The sequence below is a fragment of the Sus scrofa genome, chromosome 14 (genome assembly GCF_000003025.6).
Source record: "Sus scrofa isolate TJ Tabasco breed Duroc chromosome 14, Sscrofa11.1, whole genome shotgun sequence".
In the NCBI taxonomy this organism is placed as follows: Eukaryota; Metazoa; Chordata; class Mammalia; order Artiodactyla; family Suidae; genus Sus; species Sus scrofa.
Genome location: NC_010456.5, coordinates 104396609 through 104421156, shown reverse-complemented (window position 1 = coordinate 104421156; position 24548 = coordinate 104396609). Strand labels below are relative to the sequence as shown.

The window sequence follows — 24548 nt, the reverse complement described above, 5'->3', positions numbered from 1 at the left end:
TATGATACATCTTATCTGTCAATTATGCAGACTAACATTTTAGATGACTCTTTTGCCCTAATAGCTCATCACAAACTGATCTACATTAATTCAATATGCACACAGGAAGACAACCTACAATTCAAAAAAGTCATTCCAAAATAGATGAGAGATGGAGTTCCAATCATGGCTCAGTGGAAATGAATCTGACTGGTATCCATGAGGATGCAGGTTTGATTCCTGGCCTCGCTCAGTGGGTTAAAGATCTGGCATTGCCACAAGCTGTGGTGTATATTGCACATGCAGTTCGGATCTGGTGTTGCTGTGTCTGTGGCACAGGCGAGTGGCTACAGCTCCGATTAGACTCCTGGCCTGGGAACTTCCATATGTCATGGGTACGGGCCTAAAAAAGGAAAAAAAAAAAAAAATAGATGAGAGAGGGAGAATGGAGAGAAAAAAAGATGAAAAGAAAGGAAAGAAGGGAGTTCCCTGCTGGCTCAGCAAGTTAAAGATCTAGCATTGTCACTTCCATGGCACAGGTTCAATCTCTGGCCCAGGAACTTACACAAGCCACAAGGTGCAGCCGAAAATTTTTTTTTTTTCTTTTTTTTTTTGCTTTTTAGGGCAGTACCTGTGGCATATGCAATTTCCCAGGCTAGGTGTAGAATTGGAACTGCAGCTGCTGACCTAAGCCATAGCCACGGCAATGCTGGGATCTGAGCCCCATCTGCGACCTACATCACAGCTTACAGCAATGTTGATCCTTAATCCACTGAGTGAGGGCAGGGAAACCCACATCCTCATGAATATGAGCTGGGTTCTTAACCTGCTGAGCATCAGTAGGAACTCCCCCAAAAATTTAAAAATTAAAAAAGGAAGGAACAAAGATATAAACAAAGAAAGATCACCTCCTCTTCATTTTCATCCTCTTCCTCAAATCCATGTTTCAATTCAATTTCATTCCTTTCTTCTGGAATTCTATCATTTATATACATATTCTTCCCAAATTTTACATTATTTTGCTTCTGCAGAGTAATACTGAAGGTTTTCTGCTGCTGTGCCTATTTTGGAAAAAGAAAAATTCAGATTATTTGAAAATTTACTGTGTGTAGGGAGGGATTAAATAGGAGTTTGGGATTAACATATACACACTACTATATATAAAACAGATAACTTACAAGGACCTACTGTAGAGCACAGGGAGCTATATTCAATATTTTGAAATAAACTGTAAGGGAAAAGAATCTTTTAAAAATGGATACATATGTATGTATAACTGAATCATTTTGCTGTACACCTGAAACTAACACAACACTGTACGTGAATTAGACTTCAATTTCTAAAAAATTGAAAAAAAGAAAATTTAGTGGTCAAAGGTGGTTCAAGAATTTGTTCATATTTTCTCATCTTTTTAATGTCTGTAAGTGTAGGATCTGGAATGATGTCCCATTTTTTATTCATGATTTGTGCCCTCTTCTTTGTTCAGAGGTTTTGCAGGGAGTTATCAATTTTATTTGAAAAGATTAGGAATCAACTTTTGGCTTTGTTGATCCTCCATACTGTATTTTGTTTTCTATTATAAGTTTTTTTTTTTTGGTAGTACCCATGGTATTTGGAAGTTTCCAGGCCAGGAACTGAACCCAAGCCATAGCAAGGACACGAGCCCCTGCAGTGGCAACTGGATTCTTAACCTGCTGTACCGCAAAAGAACTCCCTGGGTTTTTTTGTTGTTGTTTGTTTTTTTAAATATTTTATTACTTAAATGAATTTATCACATCTGTAGTCATATAATGATCATAACAATACAATTTCACAGGATTTCCATCCCACAGCCCAAGCACATCCCCTCATCCCCCAAACTGTCTCCTCCGGAGACCATAAGTTTTTTGATGTCTGTGAGTCAGCATCTGATCTGCAAAGAAGTTCAGTCTGTCCTTTTTTCAGATTCCGCATGTCAGTGAAAGCACTGGATGTTGGTGTCTCATTGTACGGCTGACTTCACTTAGCATGATAGTTTCTAGGTCCATCCATGTTGCAAAAAATGCCAGTATTTCGTTCTTTTTAATGGTTGAGTAATATTCCATTGTGTATATGTACCACATCTTCTGGAACCCCTCCTCTGTTGATGGACATTTAGGTTGTTTCCATGTCTTGCCTAGTGCAAAGAGTGCTGCAGTGAACATCGGAGTACATGTTTCTTTGCGAGTCGAGGTTTTCTCTGGGTAGATGCCCAGGAGTGGGATTGCTGGATCAAATGGTAGTTCTATGTTTAGTTTTCTGAGGAATCTCCATAGTGCTTTCCACAGTGGTTGCACCAATTTACAATCCCACCAACAGTGTACTAGTGTTCCTTTTTCTCCACACCCTCTCCAGCACTTATTGTGTGTAGACTTTTTGATGATGGCCATTCTGGCTGGTATAAGGTGGTACCTCAGAGTGGTTTTGATTTGCATCTCTCTAATAATGAGTGATGTTGAACATCTTTTCATGTGTTTCTTGGCCATCTGTATGTCTTCTTTGGAGAAGTGTCTGTTTAGATCTTCTGCGCATTTTTGATAGGCTTGTTTGTTTTTTTGGTGTGGAGCTACAGAAGGTGTAAAAACTCCCTGTTTTATATTACACTGATTTCTACTCTTCTCTCTCTCTCCTTTTTTTTTTTTTTTTTTTTTTTTTTTTTGGCCACATCTGCAACATAAGGAAGTTTCTGGGCCAGGGATGGAACCTGAGGTGTAGCTGCGGCAATGCCAGATCCTTAACTCACTGTGCCAGGCCAGGGATCAAACCCACACTGCTACAGAGACAACACCAGATCCTCCACATTCTGTGCCACAGCAGGAACTCCAATTCTACTCTTACCTTGATTATCTCCTTCCATTTTCTTTTTTTCAATTTTATTTTATTCTGGTAAGTACATTTAACATGAGATCTACCCTCTTGAATTTTTAAGTGTACATGCATTTTACATTATTAATATGTTCTATTAATAATATATTATTGCTGATAGGTATGTTTTTACAGATGAATTAAGTTTATTCATCTTGACTGAAACTCTATGCCTGTTGATTAACAACTGATTAACAACTCCTCATTTCCCCTAGCAACCACCATCCCACTCTCTGATTCTATGAATTTGACTTTTTAGATAGTTCATAATTTCTTTTTTAAAGGCTGGATAACATTCCATTGCATGTATATAACGCATTTTCTTAATCTATTCATCAGTGGACATTTAGGTTGTTTCCACATCCTGGATATTATGAGTAATGCTGCAAAGAGTATGGGAATGCTAGTATCTCTTCAAGATGCTGAGGGTTTTTTGGATAAATACCATCATGGGACATAGGATAGCTCTATTTTTAATTTTTTCAGGAACCTCCATACTATTTTCCATAGCCGCTAGACCATATGGCATTCCCATCAATATTGTGCAAGGGTTCCAATTTTTTCCTTACCAACACATGCTGCACTTTGGGGGGGGGCGGTAATAGCCATTTTGAGAGGTATAAGGGAGTATCCTACTGTGATTTCGATACATTTCCCTAATGCTTAATGAAGTTTAGCATTTTTCTGTACACCTGATGACTTTTTTTTTCTTTTTAGGGCTGCACCTGTGGCATGTAGAAGCTCCTGGCTAGTGGGTCGAATTGGAGCTGCAGCTGCTGGCCACAGCAACATGGGATCTGAGCCACATCTGCAACCTCCACTGCTGGATCCTTAACCCACTGAGCGAGGCCACAGATCAAATCCACATCCTCAGCGATACTATGTCAAGTCTTTAACCTGCTAAGCCACAGCACGAACTCTCTTGTTAGCCATGTTCCTTTGGAGAAATATATATAGAAATTTCTAGTTCTTTTTTTTTTTTTTTTTTTTTTTGTCTTTTTGCTATCTCTTTGGGCCGCTCCCGCGGCATATGGAGGTTCCCAGACTAGGGGTCCAATTGCAGCTGTAGCCCCTGGCCTATGCCAGAGCCACAGCAACGCGGGATCCGAGCCGCGTCTGCAACCTACACCACAGCTCACAGCAACGCCGGATCGTTAACCCACTGAGCAAGGGCAGGGACCGAACCCGCAACCTCATGGTTCCTAGTCGGATTCGTCAACCACTGCGCCACGACGGGAACTCCTCTAGTTCATTTTTTAATTAGGTGATTATCTTTTTGTTATTAAGTTAATTCTTACTTATTTTGGAGATTAACTCCTAATCAGACGTATAGTTTGCAAATCTTTCCTCCCATTCTATAGGTTGCCTTTTCACTCTGTTAATGGTCTTCTTTGCTACACAGATGCTTTTGAGTTTGATGTAATTCCACTTATTTTTGTTTATGTTGCCTATGCTTTTTATGTCATGTCAATACTTCTACTTTTATTAAGTTTAATTTGCTGTTGTTTCTCTAACTTCCTAAAATGGGTATTTACATAACTGATTTCTGCCGTCCTTTCCTAGTTTATAAATGTAAGTCTATAAATTTCCCTTAAACATGACTTTTGTCACATCCTGTTTTTTAAATGTCATATTTTCATTATAATTCAATTCAAAACATTTTCTCATTTCAAATGAGCGTCTCCTCTGACCCATGGGTTATTTAGAATTTTATTTCTTAATTTCTAAACATATCGAGATTTTCTATTTATTTATTTTCAGTTTCTGGAATAATGCCAAAATAGCCAAAGAATATGTTCTGAATTATTTCAATCCTTTGAAATTTATTGATATCTGATCTATGGACCAGAAATATCAATCTTGGCAAATGTTCTTTAAAAATGTATATTCTGAAACTATGATACAGTGCTACATGTGTCGATTAGGTCAGGGTTGCTAATCATAATTTATTAATCTATCTTTATCTATCTATCGATCTTTTGATGTATCGATCTATCTGTCATCTTTTTAGGGCCACAGCCATAGCAGATGGAAGTTCCCAGGCTGGGGGTTTAACTGGAGCTGCAGCTGCCAGGCTATGCCACAGCCACAGCAATGCCAGATCCAAGCCACATCTGCGACCTACACCTCAGCTCACAGCAACACCAGATCCTTAACCTACTGAGTGAGGCCAGGGATCAAACCCACATCCTTGGTACTGGTCAGGTTCTTAACCCACAGAGCCACAATGGGAATTCTGCTAATCATATTATTTAAAAGGACTAAATCCTTACTATATCTATTGGTGCCAGTAGCCAGTAGTTACTGAGAGGAGTTCATTAAAATCTCCTACGATTATCAAGTTGTCTATTTCTCCTTTTAATTCTTTTTTTTTTTTTTTTTTTTTTTTGTCTTTTTGCTATTTCTTGGGCCGCTCCCGTGGCACATGGAGATTCCCAGGCTAGGGGTCCAATAGGAGCCGTAGCCACCAGCCTACACCAGAGCCACAGCAATGCAGGATCCGCATTGCTGCAACCTACACCACAGCTCACGGCAACACCAGATCCTTAACCCACTGAGCAAGGGCAGGGATCGAACCCGCAACCTCATGGTTCCTAGTCGGATTCGTTAACCACTGCGCCACGACGGGAACTCCGTCACCAGTAATTCTTTTTAAAAAGGTAAGCCAAATACATAAATGAAAACACCCAGAAAAAATTAAAAGATATGATACATACATGAACATACATAAAATATGCTCCCTTAACTCCAAGTGATTATTTATAGAAAAAAGTCTACTAACCTCACAGAAAGAACTATGGTGTCAAGTTGCAAACATATTCCACAGAAAATGCCCAGTTTGTGAAGACTAAGAATGCAGAAGCTGTTAACTTAATTATTGACAAAAATGAACATTTCTACAGATTAAAAAGTTGAGAACCCTTATATTTTCGTTTACACATTTTAGTGATATTCCACTATCAGAATTTCATTATTAGAGATTGAAAAAACATATAGGCTTAATCAAGGATTTTAACTTCCTTATATAATGCATATTAGTGGAACACTCCTGTTTCGGTTGGTCAGGTTGTAGCTACTCTGTTCTGTTAGCATGCAGAAAGTTTACCCACTGCCTCTTTAGGGTGAATTCTCTCTAAGGGATACATGACTTCTAATCAGACCTTTCTACTCTCAGACAATCAGACAATGCAAATCACAGAAATCTAGCTCTACCCTCACCTAGACCCCGATGTTGGCTCCAAAGGCTTGTGCTTGAGAAAAATCACTATCCCTCCATTACTATCATCAACCTACTCACTGAAAAAATATCAGAATTCCCTTTTTCCTCATGTGCCCAAACTAATTTTGTCTATGATTTTCAGTTTTAACAATAAAAAAAATTTATTTAAAGCATTGTTTCCAAACTGTGTTATGTATAAAACTAATATTTCACACAGTATCAATAGATACTCCTTTAAAAAGGTGTTCTATGCTCAAATAAGTTAAATATTACATACTATATCTCTCTTCCAAGGGATTTAAAATTCATAAGAAATATGCTTAACTTTATTTAACCAAGATTTCCCAAACTTATTTGGCCATTTAGTCCCTTTTTCCCCTAAAATGTCAGTCAGGAATATAATATTAAACTGTTAACAGAGACTATGAATTTTAGGTATTTAATGGCTAATTAAACATCAAACTACTCATAGTGGACCCATCTTTCATATTAGATTGAGGGGAAAAACCCTATAAAAGCAAGGCTGTCTTTTACTTTAAAAAAATTATCCCTAGAGAAGCCAAAGCTCAGCTCTAAACTCTTTTAAAAAAATAAATAACGTCCTCTGCAACTCATGTACAGCACAGTGCTAGATCCCAGAAAGGCAAAAATAAGTAGGATGGATATATCTCCTTCACCTTAAAAACTCACTATCTAGTCAAAAACACAAAAAAAGGAGTTCCCACTCTGGCATAGTGGGTTAAGGATCCAATGTTGTCACAGCTGTGGCATAGGTGCGGCAGTACAGGTTTAATTCCCAGCCTCATGAAGTAGGTTAAGGATCCAGTGTTGCCACAGCTGTGGCATAGGTGGCAGCTGCAGCTCACATGTGATCCCTGGCCCAGAACTTCCATATGCCATGGGTGCAGCTGGAAAAAAAAAATGAAATAACCAATTATAACGCAGTGTGAAAAGTACAATAGATGTATGCACTGAAGAGGAAGTGACCATCTCTAGCTAGCAGGAGTGAGACAAAGGAAGGTAGATTTCACAAAGTGATGCTTAAGTCAGCTTTTGGGGGAAAAAGCAGGAATTCATCAGACTGGACAATTTAGAAGAATGGAAGACATTCTAGGTAGAAGAAACAACTAGTGTATTCAAAAACTTATGAGATCTGATAACCTAACAGCACTCAAGGAAGAGGGAGTATAAGAGATGAGGTTTTTGTTTCATGCTCAGGAATCTGAACTTAGGTAACTAGGAATCACTGAAGAATAAGTGATTTGGTCAAACTTGCATTTTAGGGCAAAAAGCAAAAGGAGAAAAGACCAGAAAAAAAGGAAAATAGTTAATTCGATATAACAATAGCCTGAGTAAGTAGAGGAAAGGGCACAGAAACTATAGATATTTAGAAGCAGAAATGATAGTTAATAAGTAGGATTTAGTAACAAACTACATAAAGGGTATAAATACTCCTGAAAAGTCCAAAGCATCCCCCAGTTTCCAGCTTGTGAAAACAGTAGATACCTCTATCTGAGATAAGAAATACAGAAAAAAAAAACTGATATAATGAAAAGATAATGAGGTTACTTTTAGAAATGCTGGGTTTAAAGTGTGTATAGGGCACTGAAGTGAATATATAACAAGCAAATCCATAAACGGGATATAAGATAATGGAATTAACCATAATATACAAAGAATGTCCAAGGGTGGGAGGTACTGATTAGCAAAGGACAAGGTTTCCATTTATGTCATGTAAGGAGATGCTAGACTCAAACTGTGATTCTGCCAAAGTGACCACAGTTTATGAGAGACTCCAGAAGGTTTCCAACGCTGAAAAATCACAAGAAATTAAATGGGAGCCAACGGGAAACCAAAATTTAACAAAACAAATTTTCTTATTAACTCATAAGGACTCTACCTGTTTCACCATTAGAAAACTCTCTAACGTCTCAATTTCGTGGAGGAAAACCTGTAAAGAAAACAATACCTATAGACAAAAGAGGTCTGTATAAAAGGCTATCTTTAAGTTGCAGATGTAAGGAGCTTGATTGTTTATACAAGAAAAAATAAGTGGTAAACCAGGAGGAGTCTATTCCCACCCAGCAGGAAATTCACATAAACCTTAAGTCCTAGGACCCATGATTTGGTGGACTGTCAAGGCAGAAAAAGTACAAAACTGGGCGATGAAAAACAGTTCAGAAAGGATAAGTTTAATAACGAAACTCAAGTAAAATGTATAATGGAACATGAACTTTAAACTACTGTTCACAAGCTTAACAGTGAAAAATTTTACCATATGGTTGTGTTTTTTTATCCCCACTGCAAATACAGAATACCTTGCCCAGATGTAATGAAAAACCACTGAAAATACTGATCCTGAAGGCAAGAATATAAAAATTTGAAGAGCTCACCAGTGGGGAGAACACTCACTGAACAGAGACAACCAATGGGAAAGATGTAATCCCGAGATTAATGGGAGGTCCTATGGGAAGGATCAGAGGCTTCCGATTTACATATTATAAAATGAATCAGTCCTATTACTATCTTGAAGTATCAACAGAAGAGAAAGATGATCACTTCAGAGGAAAACTATGAAATTCCACACTTTTTTCTAGTTTAACAAGTTTAATATTATCTTTTGGTTCTATCAAGTTCTCCATTCCTGCAGCTTTCTTAACCTATATGGTTCTCAGGAACAATCACAGTAGCTAGATTCAGATCTCCAGATTCTTTTTCTCAACCTGCCTTTTTGAATCTTCTTCTCTTACATTTACTTTGCTCTCTCTCTTTCTATCACACACATAAGCAAACACAAATACACACAAACACCCACCCACACACTCTCTCTCTCTCTCTTTTTTTTGTCAGTATCCAAGTTCCCAGGCCAGGGACTGAACCTGCACCACAGTAGCGATCTAAGCTGCTGCAGTGACAATGCCAGATCCTTAACCTGTTGTGCCACAAGCGAACTCCATCTTACACTTTCTTAATATTTACTTTTTCCAGGCTACTAATCTGCTGTTCAAACTCTAACTCACTGGGCTACACTTCTACTATTTCCATTCTTATACTACCACCCACAACTAACCATATTCACACTATCTCAGTGGCCTCAGGTCTAGCTTTCACAGATAAGAAAAGAAAAAAGTTTGGTTTAAATTCTACTTTGTAGCTTCTTTTTATTTATAGCAAATAAAAATAATTTTGTCAACCAAGTATTTAACTAATCTGAATAAAAGATAACTATCAAAGTAATATGAAAATCAAATCTGCTCCATGGAGAAAAAGGGAACCCTCATACACTGTTGGTGGGAATGCACATTGGTATAGCCACTGTGAAAAACAGTATGGAGGTGTCTCAAAAAGCTAAAAATAGAACTATCTTATGACCCAGCAGCTCTACTCCTGGATAGAAAGATAGATAGATATCTCCCAAAGAAAAACAAAAACACTAATTCAAAAAGATATATAAACCCCAGTGTTCGGAACAGCATTATTTACAATTGCCAAGGAGTCCCTTTCATAGCTCAGTGATTAACAAGCCAGACTAGTATGCGTGAGGACATGGGCTCAATCCCTGGCCTTGATCAGTGGGCTAAGGATCCAGCATTGCCGTGAGCTGTGGTGTAGACTGCAGACGTGGCTCAGATCCCGAGTTGCTATGGTTGTGGTGTAGGCCAGCAGCTACAGCTCTGATTTGACCCCTAGCCTGGGAACCTCTATATGCCAAGGGTGTGGCCCTAAAAAAAAAAAAAAAAAAAAGCCGAAAAACAAAAAACAATTGCCAAGATTTTGAAGCAACCTAAGGAATTTCCAGTTTTTGGCCAGTTCTGAATAAAGCTCTTATGAACATATAAGAATGTTTTCATTTCTCACTGATAAATACCTAGGAGAGGAATTACTGACGCTAAAGGTAGGTACATTTATTTTATAATTACCAAATCTTTTCCCATTGTTCATCTTTCTATTATTGAGCTGTAGGAGTTAATTCAAAGACAGTACTTTTGATTTCCTTTAAAAAGAGAGTAATTTATTCTTAGGAGAGAAAGAACATAGGCAAAACATTCTCCAACATCAACCGTACAAATGTTTTCTTAGTCAGTCTTCCAAAGCAATAGAAATAAAAATGAAAACAAACCAATAGGACCTAATCAAACTGACAAGCTATTGCACAGCAAAGGACCCCATTTAAAAAAAAAAAAAAGACAACCTACAGAATGGGAGAAAATAGTTTCAAATGATGCAACTGACAAGGACCTAATCTCTAAAATATACCAACAACTCATACAAATCAACAGCAAAAAAAAAAAACCAATTGAAAAAGAAGACATTTCTCCAAAGAAGACATATGGACGGCCAACAGACACTTGGAAAAATATTCAACATCACTAATTATCAGAGAAATGCAAATCAAACTACAATGGGGTACCACCTCATTCTACTCAGGATGGCCATCATTAGTAACTCTACAAATAACAAAAGCTGGGGAGGGTGTGGAGAAAATGGAACCCTCCTACATTGTTGGTGGGAGTGCAAATTTATACAACCGCTATGGAAAAAAGCATAGGTACCTCAGAAAACTAAATATAGAACTACCAGATGATCTAGCAATCCCACTCTTGGGCATATATCCAGACAAAACTTTCCTTGAAAAAGATGCGTGCACCCTTGTGTTCTGTGCAGCACTATTCACAATAGTTAAGACATACAAACAACTTAAATGTCCAAAGACAGATAAATGGATTAAGAAGATGTGGTACATATACACAGTGGAATACTACTCAGGCATAAAAAAAAGAACAAAATAATGCAGCAACATGGATGGAACAAGAGGCTCTCATACTAAGTGAAGTTAAGTCAGAAAGGGAAAGACAAACACCATATGATATCACTTCTATGTGGGATCTAATATATGGCACAAATGAAACTACCTACAGAAAAGAAACAAGCTCATGGACATGGAGAACAGACTTGTGGTTGCGGGGGAGGGAGTGGGGTAGACCAGGAATTTGGGGTTAGTAGATGCAAACTATTACATTTGGAATGGATAAGCAAAGAGATTCCACTGTATAGCACAAGGAACTAACTGTATCTGATCACTTGAGATGTAACATGATGGAGAGTAATGTGAAAAAAAGGAATGTATATGGATGTATGGCTGGGTCACTTTGCTGTGCAACAGAAAATGACAGAACACTGTAAATCAACTATAATAAAAAAACCGTTTCAAATAAAACAATATAAAATAAAATGAAAAAAATAAAAAGAGAATAACCTGTGACCTTAGCATAAAAAGCCTCCCATTTGCCTCTATGGCTGTCATTTTTCAGCTAATTTTATACCAAAATTGACTATTTGTAAAAGTTAATATAGGAGTTCTCATTGTGGCTCAGCAGTTAACAAACCCGAATAATATCCATGAGGATGTGGGTTCGATCCCTGACCTTGCTCAGTGGGCTAAGGATCTGTGGTGTAGGTGGCAGAGGCAACTCTGATTCCAAATTGCTGTGGCTATGGTGTAGTCCGGCAGCTACAGCTCCAGTTCAACCCCTAGCTTGGGAACCTCCATATGCCGTGGTTGCGGCCCTAAAAGGACAAAAGACCAAGAAAAAGAAAAGTTAATGTAATACTACATACATGAGGAAGATTGCTGAGAGATCAGTTGGTGAGTCAAGTTAGACTGAATTTACGTAAATAAGGAATAAGTGCAATACACACAAAAGCTGATAGAATCCATTTAAAACAATAAGGAAAAGGATAAATTTTAAAAAATTATCAGAAAAGGATAAATTAAAAAAACCAACCATTTTATATAAGTAAAAAAAGTAAACTTTGGATATATTCTATAACCTAGATTATTAAATAACATTAAATTAAAACTCTTCTTTTCAATCTCACCTGTTTCATTGCTGTTTCACCTATTTTGTCAGAATGCTTTCGAATGCTTTCCAAAAAGTCTTTGAGATCAGACATGGAGATTTCTTTAATATCTTCGCGGAGTTTAGGAAGATTTTCTATCATTAACTGACAAAACCGGTACTGACTGACCCGGGGGAAATACACATTTTCTAATTGTTCCATAGTTTTTAGAGCAGAATAATACCTGTGAGAAGTTAAAAAGAAAACTCTATAAAAAGTTCTTCTCACATTAATTTTACAACTAAATCCACATAATCAGTCCAACACTCCCATCAAAAAGGATAAAGTTATAGTTAAAGTATATAAAAATTAACATTTATTTCTACTTACTATGCACAAACTATTCACCATATAAACAAGCAGCAGGATGAAAATTTACTAACATATAATTTCTTTACTTCATTTCATCTAAATCTATAACATCATCTTTAATATCTAAATCTAAATTATCACACTCATCACAAAACCTTAAATGTTTATATGTATAATAGTTCTAAAATTTTTAATTAGAATAGTTATTCTATGTTTGATTTCACAGTATCTCGCCTAGCCACACATTACCATCAAAAAAGCACATAGCACAGATTTAAATAAAATCAAAATAAAATATATTTTAAAAAGCTCTTTTTAGAAAATTTAACACTTTTTAAGGCAATACGAAATAACATTGTCAAAACCATTTAAAAATCAATGTCAATTTTTTTCAATTCGAGAAATATTTACTGGAGTTCCCGTCGTGGCGCAGTGGTTAACGAATCCGACTAGGAACCATGAGGTTGCGGGTTCGGTCCCTGCCCTTGCTCAGTGGGTTAACGATCTGGTGTTGCCGTGAGCTGTGGTGTAGGTTGCAGACGCGGCTCGGATCCTGCATTGCTGTGGCTCTGGCGTAGGCTGGTGGCTACAGCTCCGACTGGACCCCTAGCCTGGGAACCTCCATATGCCGTGGGAGCGGCCCAAGAAATAGCAAAAAAAAAAAAAAAAAAAAATTTACTGTAAAGCAGTGGTGACATGCTAGGTATGTAGCAATTAGTAAAGTAGAAACTGAATCCTAGAGAAATTGACACACTGTCATATACATACTTTAAGTTTCTCTAGACTTCTGTGAGGTTGATATCTATGGCAGGTATTACTATTAACAATCTATAGATGAGAAAATGAAACACAGAGAAATAGTATATAATTTGTTCAAGATACTATAACTTGAGACTTTCCGAAATTGTCAGTATCCTACAATATTCACCATCTGAGAGTAGGCGGAGGAATTTTTTCAGTTAATCAAATAATATTATACACTTTTCCATTAAATTGAATGTTAAAAATAAAAGGCAGTATCAAAAAACAACAATAATATACACAGGGGAGATGGGATTAAGATGGCAGAATAGAAGGACTGGAGCTCAACTTCTCTCCTAAAAACAACAAAATTCACAACTAAAGGCTGAGCATTCTTCACCCAATGGACCAGAAATCTTAAAAAAGATCCCCTACTCCAGAAGACAAAGAGGAGGACACATCAAGAGGTAGGAGGGGTGATTTTGTGACATAAACATTCCCATACCTCCCAGGTGGGAAGCCTCACAGACTGGGAACTAATTGATTCACAGAGGCTCACCTACAGGAGTGAGAGTTCTGAGCCCCACATCAAACTCTCCGTATGGGGATCTGGCACTGGGAGAAAGAGTCCCTGGAGCATCTGGCATTGAAGGCCAGTGGCGCTTGTGCACAGGAGCTCCATGGGACTGGGGGAAGCGGAGACCCCATTCTTAAAATGCACACACGGACTTTCACCTGCACTGGGTCCCAGGGCAAAGCAAAGTCTCCATAGGAATCTAGGTCAAACCTGACTGCAGTTCTTTGAGGACCGCCTGGGAAAAAAGGGGTGAATGTAGATTGTTATGAGGGAAGGATATTGGAAGCAAAGCTCTCGGAAATATACAGCAGCATGCCTTTCTCTGGAGGTGGCCATTTTGGGAGAATGTGGCCCCACCCATCAGTCAGTGCAGAGAAGCCCTAGGGCAAACAACAATCCAGCCCCGCCCCTCAGTAAACAGGCTACCTAAAGACCCCTCAGGCACACAGCCCACCTCTAATCCCATCCAGAGACTAAGCCACACCCACCAGAGGGATAGGAATCAGCTCCACCTACCAGTGGGTAGGCATCAGCCCCTCCCATCAGGAAGCCTACAGCAAGCCCCCATACCGACTTCAGCCACAGGGGGACAGACACCAGAAATAAGAGAGGATACAACTCTATTATCTGTAAAAAGGTCACCACACCAAAAACCTATAAAAATGAAAAGATAGGAGTTCCAGTCATGGCACAGTGGTTAACGAATCCGACTAGGAACCACGAGGTTGCAGGTTCGGTCCCTGCCCTTGCTCAGTGGGTTAATGATCTGGCATTGCCGTGAGCTGTGGTGTAGGTTGCAGACATGGCTTGGATCCAGCGTTGCTGTGGCTCTGGCATATGCCACTGGCTACAGCTCCAATTCGACCCCTAGCCTGGGAACCTCCATATGCCGTGGGAATGGCCTAAGAAATAGTAAAAAAAAAAAAAAAAAAAAAAAAAAAGAAAACACAGAGAACTATAACTCAGATGAGGGAGAAAGGAAAAACCCCGGAAAATCAACTAAGCAATGAGGAGATTCTCACCCTCCAGGAAAAAGACTTTAGACTGTTGATGCTGAAGATGATGCAAGACATTAGAATAAACTGGAGGCAAAGATAGATAACTTACAGGAAACACTGACCAAAGAGATACAAGACATAAAACTTAAACAAGAAGAGATGCAAAATACAATAATTGAAATAAAAAATTCACTAGAGGCAGCTAACAGCAGAATACAAGAGGCAGAAGAACGAATAAGCGAGGTGGAGGACAGATTAGTAGAAATTATGGGTGAGGAACAGAAAAGAGAAAAAAGAGTAAAAACAAATGAAGAAAGTCTCAGAGAACTCTGGGACAATGTTAAACGCACTAACATCCGTATTATAGGGGTGCCAGAAGGAGAAGAGACAGAGAAGGGGACAGAAAAAATATTCCAAGAGAAAATAGCCGAAAACTTCCCTAACATGGGAAAAGACCCACTCACTCAAATCCAGGAAGCACAATGAGTACCATATAAAATAAACCCAAGGAGGAACACCCTGAGATACATATTAATCAAACTCACCAAAATTAAAGACAAGCAGAAAATCCTGAAAGCAGCTAGGGAAAAGAAACAAATGACATACAAGGGAACCCTAATACGGTTATCGGCAGATTTTTCAGCTAAAACTCTGCAGGCCAGAAGGGAGTGGCAAGATATACTTAAAGTGGTGAAAGGAAAAAACTTCCAACCAAGATTAATCTACCCAACAAGGCTCTTATTCAGATTTGAAGGAGAAATCAAAACCTTCACAGATAAGCAAAAGTTGAGAGAATTCAGCAACACTAAACCAGCCTTACAACAAATACTAAAGGAACCTCTCTAGGCAGAAAAGAAGAGACAGCAACAGGAAACAAAAATTCCACAAATGACAAGGATCACCACTAAAGGTATATGTACAGTAAGACACTAAATCATCCACGTACAATTATACCACAAAAATCAGAAATCATGAGAAGAGGTGGGTACAAATGCAGGACACTGGAGATGAACTTGCAATTAAGAGAACAACAACTTAAAATAATCTCATATACATATAGACCCATATCAAATCTTCAGAAAAACTGCAAACCAAAAATCTACAATTGATACACAAACAAATAAGAAAAATCAACTCAAATACAACACTAAAGATAGTCTTCAAACCAGAAGAGGAGAGAACAAGAGAAGTAGGAAAGAAAAAAGAGCAACAAAAACAAATCGAAAGCAAATAATAAAATGGCAATGAGAACATAAATATCAATAATTACCTTAAATGTGAATGGACTAAATGCCCCAACCAAAAGACAAAGGCTGGCTGAATGGATACAAAAACAAGACCCATATATATACTGTCTTCAAGAGACCCATTTCATTTCTAGGGACACATACAAACTGAAAGTGAGAGGATGGAAGAAAATATTTCATGCAAACGGGAATCAAAAGGAAGATGAAGTAGCAACATTCAAATCAGACAAAATAGACTTTAAAATGAAGAATATTTTAAGGGACAAAGAAGGTCACTACGTAATGATCAAAGGATCAATCCAAGAAGAAGATATAACAATTTTAAATATCTACGCACACAACCTAGCTTCACCACAATACATACGGCAACTGCTAACAACCTTGAAAGGACAAATCGACAATAACACAATAATAGTGGGGGACTTTAACACCCCACTTACAGCAATGGACAGATCAACCAGACAGAAAATCAATATGGAAACACAGGCCCTGAATGATGCATTAAACCAGATGGACTTCATAGATATTTATAGGATATTCCAGCCAAAAGCAACAGAATACACATTCTTCTCAAGAATGGAACATTCTCTAAGATGGATCACATCCTGGGCTACAAATCCAACCTCGGTACTTTAAGCAAAATGAAATCATATCAAGCATCTTCTCTGACAACAACACTATATGACTGGAAATCAACAACAAGAAAAAAATCTGCAAAAAACACAAACACGTGGAGACGAAACAACATGCTACTAAACAAATGGATCACTGAAGAAATCAAAGAGGAAATTAAAAAATACCTAGGAACCAATGACAACAAAGATACGACACTCCAAAACCCATGGGATGCAGCGAAAGCTGTTCTAAGAGGAAAGTTTATAGCAATACAAGCCCACCTCAGGAAACAAGAAAAAGCTCAAATAAACAAGCTAACTTTACATCTAAAGCAGCGTGAGACAGAAGAACAGACAAGACCTCAAGTGAGTAGAAGGAAAGAAATCATAAAGATCAGAGCAGAAATCAATGAAATAGAAACAAAGAAAACCATAGAAAAGATCAATGAAACGAAAAGCTGGTTCTTTGAAAAGATCAACAAAATTGATAAACCCTTAGCCAGACTTCTCAAGAAAAAAAGAGAGAGGACTCAAAGCAATAAAATTAGAAATGAAAAAGGAGAAGTAACAACGGACATCACTGAAATACAAAGCATCATGCAGCTATACAAGACTACTACATGCAACTGTACACCAATAAAACAGAAAACCTAGAAGAAATGGACAAATTCTTAGCAAGGTACAATCTTCCAAGACTAAACCAAGATGAAATAGAAAAGATTAATGGACCCATCACAAGAACTGAAATTGAAACTGTGATTTAAAAACTTCCAACAAACCAAATTCCAGGACCAGATGGCTTCACAGGCGAATTCTATCAAACATTTAGAGAAGAGCTAACACCTATCCTTCTGAAACTATTTCAAAAAATTGCAGAGGAGGGGATACTCCCAAACTCATTCTATGAGGCCACCATCACCCTGATACCAAAACAGACAAAGATACCACACAAAAAGAAAACTACAGGCCAATTTTTGCATCTATGATGAACATCGATGCAAATATCCTCAACAAAATACTAGCAAACCGCATCCAACAATACGTTAAAAGAACTGTACATCATAATCAAGTGGGATTTATCCCAGGAATGCAAGGGTTCTTCAATATCCACAAATCCATCAGTATGATACACCACATTAACAAATTGAATAAAAACCATATGATCCTCTCAACAGATGCGGAAAAAGCCTTTGACAAAATCCAACACCCATTTCTGATAAAAACCCTTCAGAAAGTGGGCATAGTGGGAACCTACCTCAGCATAATAAGGGCCATATATGACAAACCCACAGCTAACATCATTCTCAATGGTGAAAAGCTGAAAGAATTCCTGCTGAGATCAGGAACAAGACAAGGATGTCGGCTCTCACCACCACTATTCAACATAGTTTTGGAAGTCCTAGCCACGGCAATCAGAGAAGTAAAAGAAATAAAAAGAATCCAAATCGGAAAGGAAGAAGTAAAACTATCACTATTTGCAGATGACATGATACTATACCTAGAGAATCCTAAAGACTCTACCAGAAAACTGTTAGAGCTCATCCATGAATTTGGCAAAGTGGCAGGATACAAAATTAATACACAGAAATTGATGGCATTTCCATACACTAACTATGAATGATCAGAAAGAGAAATTAGGGAAGCAATCCCATTTACCATGACATCCAAAAGAATAAAATACCTAGGAGTAAACCTACCTAAAGAGACAAAAGATCTGTACTCTGAAAACTATAAGACACTGATGAAAGAAATCAAAGATGACACAAATAGATGGAAAGATATACCATGCTCATGGATTGGAAGAGTTAGTATTATCAAAATGACTATACTACCTAAGGTGATATACAAATTCAATGCAATACCTATCAAATTACCAAGGACATTTTTAACAGAACTCGAACAAAATATTTTAAAGTTTGTTTGGAAGCACAAAAGACCCAGAATAGCCAAAGACATTCTGAAAAAGAAAAATGGAGCTGGAGGAATCAGGCTCCCAGACTTCAGACTATACTACAAAGCAACAATCATCAAAACCGTATGGTGCTGGCACAAAGACAGAAATACAGATCAGTGGAACAGGAGAGAAAGCCCAGAATTAAATCCACGCACCTACAGCCAACTCATCTATGACAAAGGAGGCAAGAATATACAATGGAGAAAGGACAGCTTATTCAATAAGTGGTGCTGGGAAAACTGGACAGCCACATGGAAAAGAATGCAATTAGAACCTCCCTAACACCATACACAAAAATAAACTCCAAATGGATTAAAGACCTACATATAGACCAGACACTATAAAACTCTTAGAGGAAAATATACGCCAAACACTCTCTGACATAAACGAAAGCAACATCTTCTCAGATCCGCCTTTTATTGACAATAAAAACAAAAATAAACAACCCAAATGTCCATCAACAGATGATTGGATTCGGAAGATGTGGTATATATACAGAATGGAATAGTACTCAGTCATAAAAAAGAATGACATCATGCCATTTGCAGCAACATGGATGGAACTAGAGACTCTCCTACTGAGTGAAATGAGCCAGAAAGACAAAGACAAATACCATATGATATCACTTATAACTGGAATCGAATATCTAGCACAAATGAACATCTCCTCAGAAAAGAAAATCATGGACTTGGAGAAAAGACTTGCGGCTGCCTGATGGGAGGGGGAGAGAGTGGGAGGGATCGGGAGCTTGGGCATATCAGACACAACTTAGAATAGATTTACAGGAGTTCCCGTCGCGGCGCAGTGGTTAACGAATCCGACTAGGAACCATGAGGTTGCGGGTTCGGTCCCTGTGCTTGCTCAGTGGGTTAACGATCCGGCGTTGCCCTGAGCTGTGGTGTAGGTTGCAGACGCGGCTCGGATCCCGCGTTGCTGTGGCTCTGGCGTAGGCCGGTGGCTACATCTCCGATTCGACCCCTAGCCTGGGAACCTCCATATGCCGTGGGAGTGGCCCAAAGAAATAGGAAAAAAAAAAAAAAAAAAAGAATAGATTTACAAGGAGATCCTAATGAGTAGCATTGAGAACTTTGTCTAGATACTCATGTTGCAACAGAAAAAAAGGGTGGGGGGAAAATGTAATTGTAATGTATACATGTAAGGATAACTTGATCCCCTTGCTGTACAGTGGGAAAATTAAAATAAATAAATAAATAAATAAACAAATGGGACCTAATCAAACTTCAAAGTTTCTGCACAGCAAAGGAAATCCCCCAAAAAACGAAAAGACAACCCACAGAATGGGAGAAAATCTTTGCAAGTGAATCAACTGACAAGGGATTCATCTCCAAAATTTATAAACACCTTCTGCAGCTCTATACCAAAAAAACAAAAAACCCATCCAAAAATGGGCAGAAGATCTAAACAGACACTTCTCCAAAGAAGACATACAGATGGCCAAGAAACACATGAAAAGATGTTCAACATCACTCATTATTAGAGAGATGCAAATCAAAACCACTCTGAGGTACCACCTTATACCAGCCAGAATGGCCATCATCAAAAAGTCTACACACAATAAGTGCTGGAGAGGGTGTGGAGAAAAAGGAACACTAGTACACTGTTGGTGGGATTGTAAATTGATACAACCACTGTGAAAAGCACTATGGAGATTCCTCAGAAAACTAAACATAGAACTACCATTTGATCCAGCAATCCCACTCCTGGGCATCTACCCAGAGAAAACCTCGACTCGCAAAGAAACATGTACTCCGATGTTCACTGCAGCACTCTTTGCACTAGGCAAGACATGGAAACAACCTAAATGTCCATCAACAGAGGAGGGGTTCCAGAAGATGTGGTACATATACACAATGGAATATTACTCAACCATTAAAAAGAACGAAATACTGGCATTTTTTGCAACATGGATGGACCTAGAAACTATCATGCTAAGTGAAGTCAGCCGTACAATGAGACACCAACATCCAGTGCTTTCACTGACATGCGGAATCTGAAAAAAAGGACAGACTGAACTTCTTTGCAGATCAGATGCTGACTCACAGACATCAAAAAACTTATGGTCTCCGGAGGAGACAGTTTGGGGGATGAGGGGATGTGCTTGGGCTGTGGGATGGAAATCCTGTGAAATTGTATTGTTATGATCATTATATGACTATAGATGTGATAAATTCATTTAAGTAATAAAAAAATACATAGGAAATCTGATAGGAGAGCACAGGCACTCCTCATTTTTGCACTCGGCACACACATTTTATGGTGTTTGGCAGATAACTGCATTTTTTACAAATTGAAGGGTTTGTGGCAACTCTGTGTTAAGCAATCTATCTGCGCCATTTCTCCAACAGCATTTGTTCAACTTGTGTCTGTGTGGTCACATTTTGGTAATTCTTGCAATATTTCACACTTTTTCATTATATTATATTTGATATGGTGACCTGAGATCAGTGATCTTTGATGTTACTATGACAACTCACTGAAGGTTCAGATTATTATTAGCATATGCTAGCAATAAAGATTTTTTTTCAGCCACACTGAGGCCTACAACTGCATCTGCAACCTACACTGCAACTTACAGCAATGCCAGATCCTTAACCCACTGAGCAAGGCCAGGGATTGAACCTGCATCCTCACAGAGACAATGTTGTGTCCTTAACCACCAAACCACAATGGGAACTCCAAAGTATTTTTAATTAAGTTACGGACATTGTTTTTTGTTTGTTTGTTTGTTTGTTTAGAAACAATGCTACTGCACTCTTAACAGATCATAGAATAGCATAAACACAGCTTTTCTATGCACTGGGAAACCAAAAAATTTGTGTGACTAATTTTATTGCAATATTTGCTTTACTGAAGTAGTCTGGAACTGAATCTGCCTATCTCTGAGATATTCCTGTAAATTAAATTATTGGTTTTCTAGCCTATATTCTCAAAAAGAACATATTTTACAAAGTATCACAAAATCTTACTACTAATTGAAAAGTTAGACACCTAATTTTATCTTGGTTATTTAAAATCATTAGAATTATTATAACAATTATAATAATTATAAACAAATAAAATATACATTTGGTCAGAAATTAACATATTAAGGTAACTGTAAGGGTGGGAAAGATGTCAGCACAATGATTTTTATTATACCCAAGTCATTATAGAGTTAGATGATGTGACATACTGAATAATATCATTTCTGAGTAAAATAACATTCAGATACAATAAATCAGTGAATAATCAAAGTACATTATTTGATCCTGGCCACCCTGATTTGATTTAAAGTATACCCTAAAAGTGTTCTCTCTATAATTGGGTATGCTTTCTGAAAATTCATGATAATGTCTCTAATATTTGAAATGGTAAGTGATAGATGCTAAGTGAAAAGTATTACCAGTAGTTTTTGCAATGTATCATGGCCATAATCAACTGATTTAACAATACAACTGTGCCTTCCTTCATGCTGTTCATCTCTCATCTCCTATCCTGGGTTTTGCTGTGTCACTAAGGCATAACATCACAAGACCTTCCTAGCACCCACAAATGTGAGCAGTTAATGCCAGTGTGTTGAATTCTTAGCTAATTAGAAAAGGAAACCAGGAGTTCCCAAGGTGGCACAGTGGAAATGAATCTGATCAAGAGGTTTTCAGTTTGATCTCTAGCCTCGCTCAGTGGGTTAAGGATCTGGCATCTCCATAAGTTATGGTATAGGTCACAGATGCAGCTCAGATCCTGTGTTGCTGTGGTTGCAGTGTAGGTCGGCAGCTATAGCTCCAATTTGACCCCTAGCCTGGGAACCTCCGTATGTCATGGGTTCGGCCCTGAAAAGCAAAAAAAAAAAAAAAAAAAAAAAAAAGAAAAAGAAAGAAGAGGAAACCAGATTAATTCTCCTTTTTTCCTCCTGGATGAAATGTTCTGATTTGCAATAATTTATATAAATTCCCAAAAGTTCTTTAAAATTGAGCAAGATTAAGCACTGGCTAACTCAATAATTTATAATAATAATAATAATGTGCTCTCCCAACTTCCCTATCTCATGTCCCTTTCTCTGAATTCTGCTTCTCAGTTTCCCTAGAATTATACTCTTTTTAAAAGTAGCAAAATATAAGAGCTTTCTTTTTTGGGAGGCCCAGGATAAGACACACAGAAAGTTTATAGCCTTAGGCAGAGAAGGGACATCAGAGACCAGAGCCTTTCTAAAAGTTAGCCATAAATCTCCTCAGCTTTATCTATTTCTAAATGAAAGCAAAATTTGACAATTTCTCTTTTGCTATACATGAAAATATCTTTAAAAATTATAAGAGTAATCCATAACCACTGGGAAATATGAAAACTATAAATAGAAAATTAGAGGTACCCATGATTTGATACTATCATGTAGTAATAACTGCCTCAGTAACATCTGGCCACATCTATATCCAGTCATATATCTATAATACATCCTGTTACATATGCTCAAATCTTATTTCACAATATATTGTGGAATTTAACTTTAGCTAAAATTATTTAGAAACAGATTATTACCCTATTTGTAAATCTATTATAAAAAATGCAAATGTCCTCATTATTGGGTTTTTAAATATCTTTTTTAAGTTTTTATAAACAATTCTAAATTTCCCCCATGTTAAGTCTCTGTCAAGTTTTCTGTTTTTATAAATATAAGATACTTCAAGAAATGCATAAGTCATCTTTTTTTTTTTTGTCTTTTTAGGGCCGTACCCGTGACATATGGAGGTTCCCAGGCAATGGGTCTAATCGCAGCTACAGCTGCCAGCCACAGCCACAGCAACGCCAGATCCAATCCACATGCGACCTACACCACAGTTCATAACAACACTGGATCCTTAACCCACTGAGTGAGGCCAGGGAACAAACCTGAAACCTCAGGGTTCCTAGTTGGATTTTTTTCCACTGCGCCACAATGGGAACTCCTGCATATGTCATCTCTAAATGGAAAATGTGTGGGTACTCTAACAGTTCTCTGGCCCACAAGGTAGAAATTATGCCACTGTTCTTACTTCATTTGCCCTGCCTTGAGCAATTCCAATTCACTAGTTTCTCCTATTACAGAAGTGGTTACTCCAATCCCTACTATTCTTTTTTAAATGCAGTGTCTCGCATAGAATAAAAAATTACAATATACAAGAATAAGCAGAAAAATGTGACTCGTTCAGTGGGTTAAGGATCTGGCGTTGCTGTGAGCTGTGGTGTAGGTTGCAGACGTGGCTCAGATCCCGCGTTGCTGTGGCTCTGGCATAGGCTGGCAGCTACAGCTATGATTAGACCCCCAGCCTGGGAACTTCCATATGCCTCGGGAGCAGCCCTAGAAAAGGCAAAAAGACAAAAAATAATAACAATAATAATAAAAAATAAAAAAGATTTTATCTTCATTTTGATTAGCTCTTTTCTTGTTTTAAGGACAGTAGTGATGATTTGAAAGTTCTTTAGATGTTAGGCCAGAAACCAGAAGTTCCTTATATTTTATCCTCTTTTTCTTTTTTATTATCAATTTTTAAAAGCTCTTCATATTTTGTGATTAGCAGTCCTATCAGAAAACATACTAGACTGTGGCTTGCCCATCAACTTTACTGAAGTGTCTGTTGTTGTTGTTGTTGGTTTTGCCCATGCACATGGCATGAGGAAGTTCCCGGTTTAGAGATCGAACCCACACCTCAGCTGCAAACTGCGCCACAGCTGCAGCAATGATGGATCCTTAATCTGCTGTGCCAAATGGTAACTTTCTCTGAGAGTCTTCTGATAAACAGAATTTTTTTTTTATCTGAAATCCATGTTATCAATTTTTATAGTACCTTTTTGTGATTCTTCTAAAAAATATCTTTGCTTAACCCAGGGTTGTGAAGCTATCATCGACCTTTTCTTCTAGAAGCTCTATGAATCCAGGTAGATTAAAACAAACAAACAAAAAACCAACTATATGTTGTCTAAAAGAAACCACTCTTTTTTTGGCTGCACCTGCAGCACATGGAAGTTTCTGCAGCAATGCCAGATCCTTAACCAGCCACGCCACAAGGGAACTTCCTACATGAAACTACTTTAAATATAAAGACACAGAGAGATTAAAAGTAAAGGGATAGAAAACGATACATCACAAT

General features: G+C 37.9%; 1 protein-coding gene across 4 annotated transcripts in view; it reads right to left on the bottom strand.

The window, feature by feature from the left end:
• Positions 1 to 24548, bottom strand: part of EXOC6 (exocyst complex component 6) — a 222696-nt gene that overhangs the window by 128482 nt on the left and 69666 nt on the right. For all 4 annotated transcript variants that reach the window (XM_021073792.1, XM_021073794.1, XM_021073795.1 and 1 more), the window contains exons 6-7: positions 11963 to 12167; positions 888 to 1040 (exon numbers count right to left, since the gene is read on the bottom strand). In XM_021073792.1, coding sequence (XP_020929451.1) covers positions 888 to 1040; positions 11963 to 12167 — 358 coding nt within the window. The remainder of the gene's footprint in view (positions 1 to 887; positions 1041 to 11962; positions 12168 to 24548) is intronic.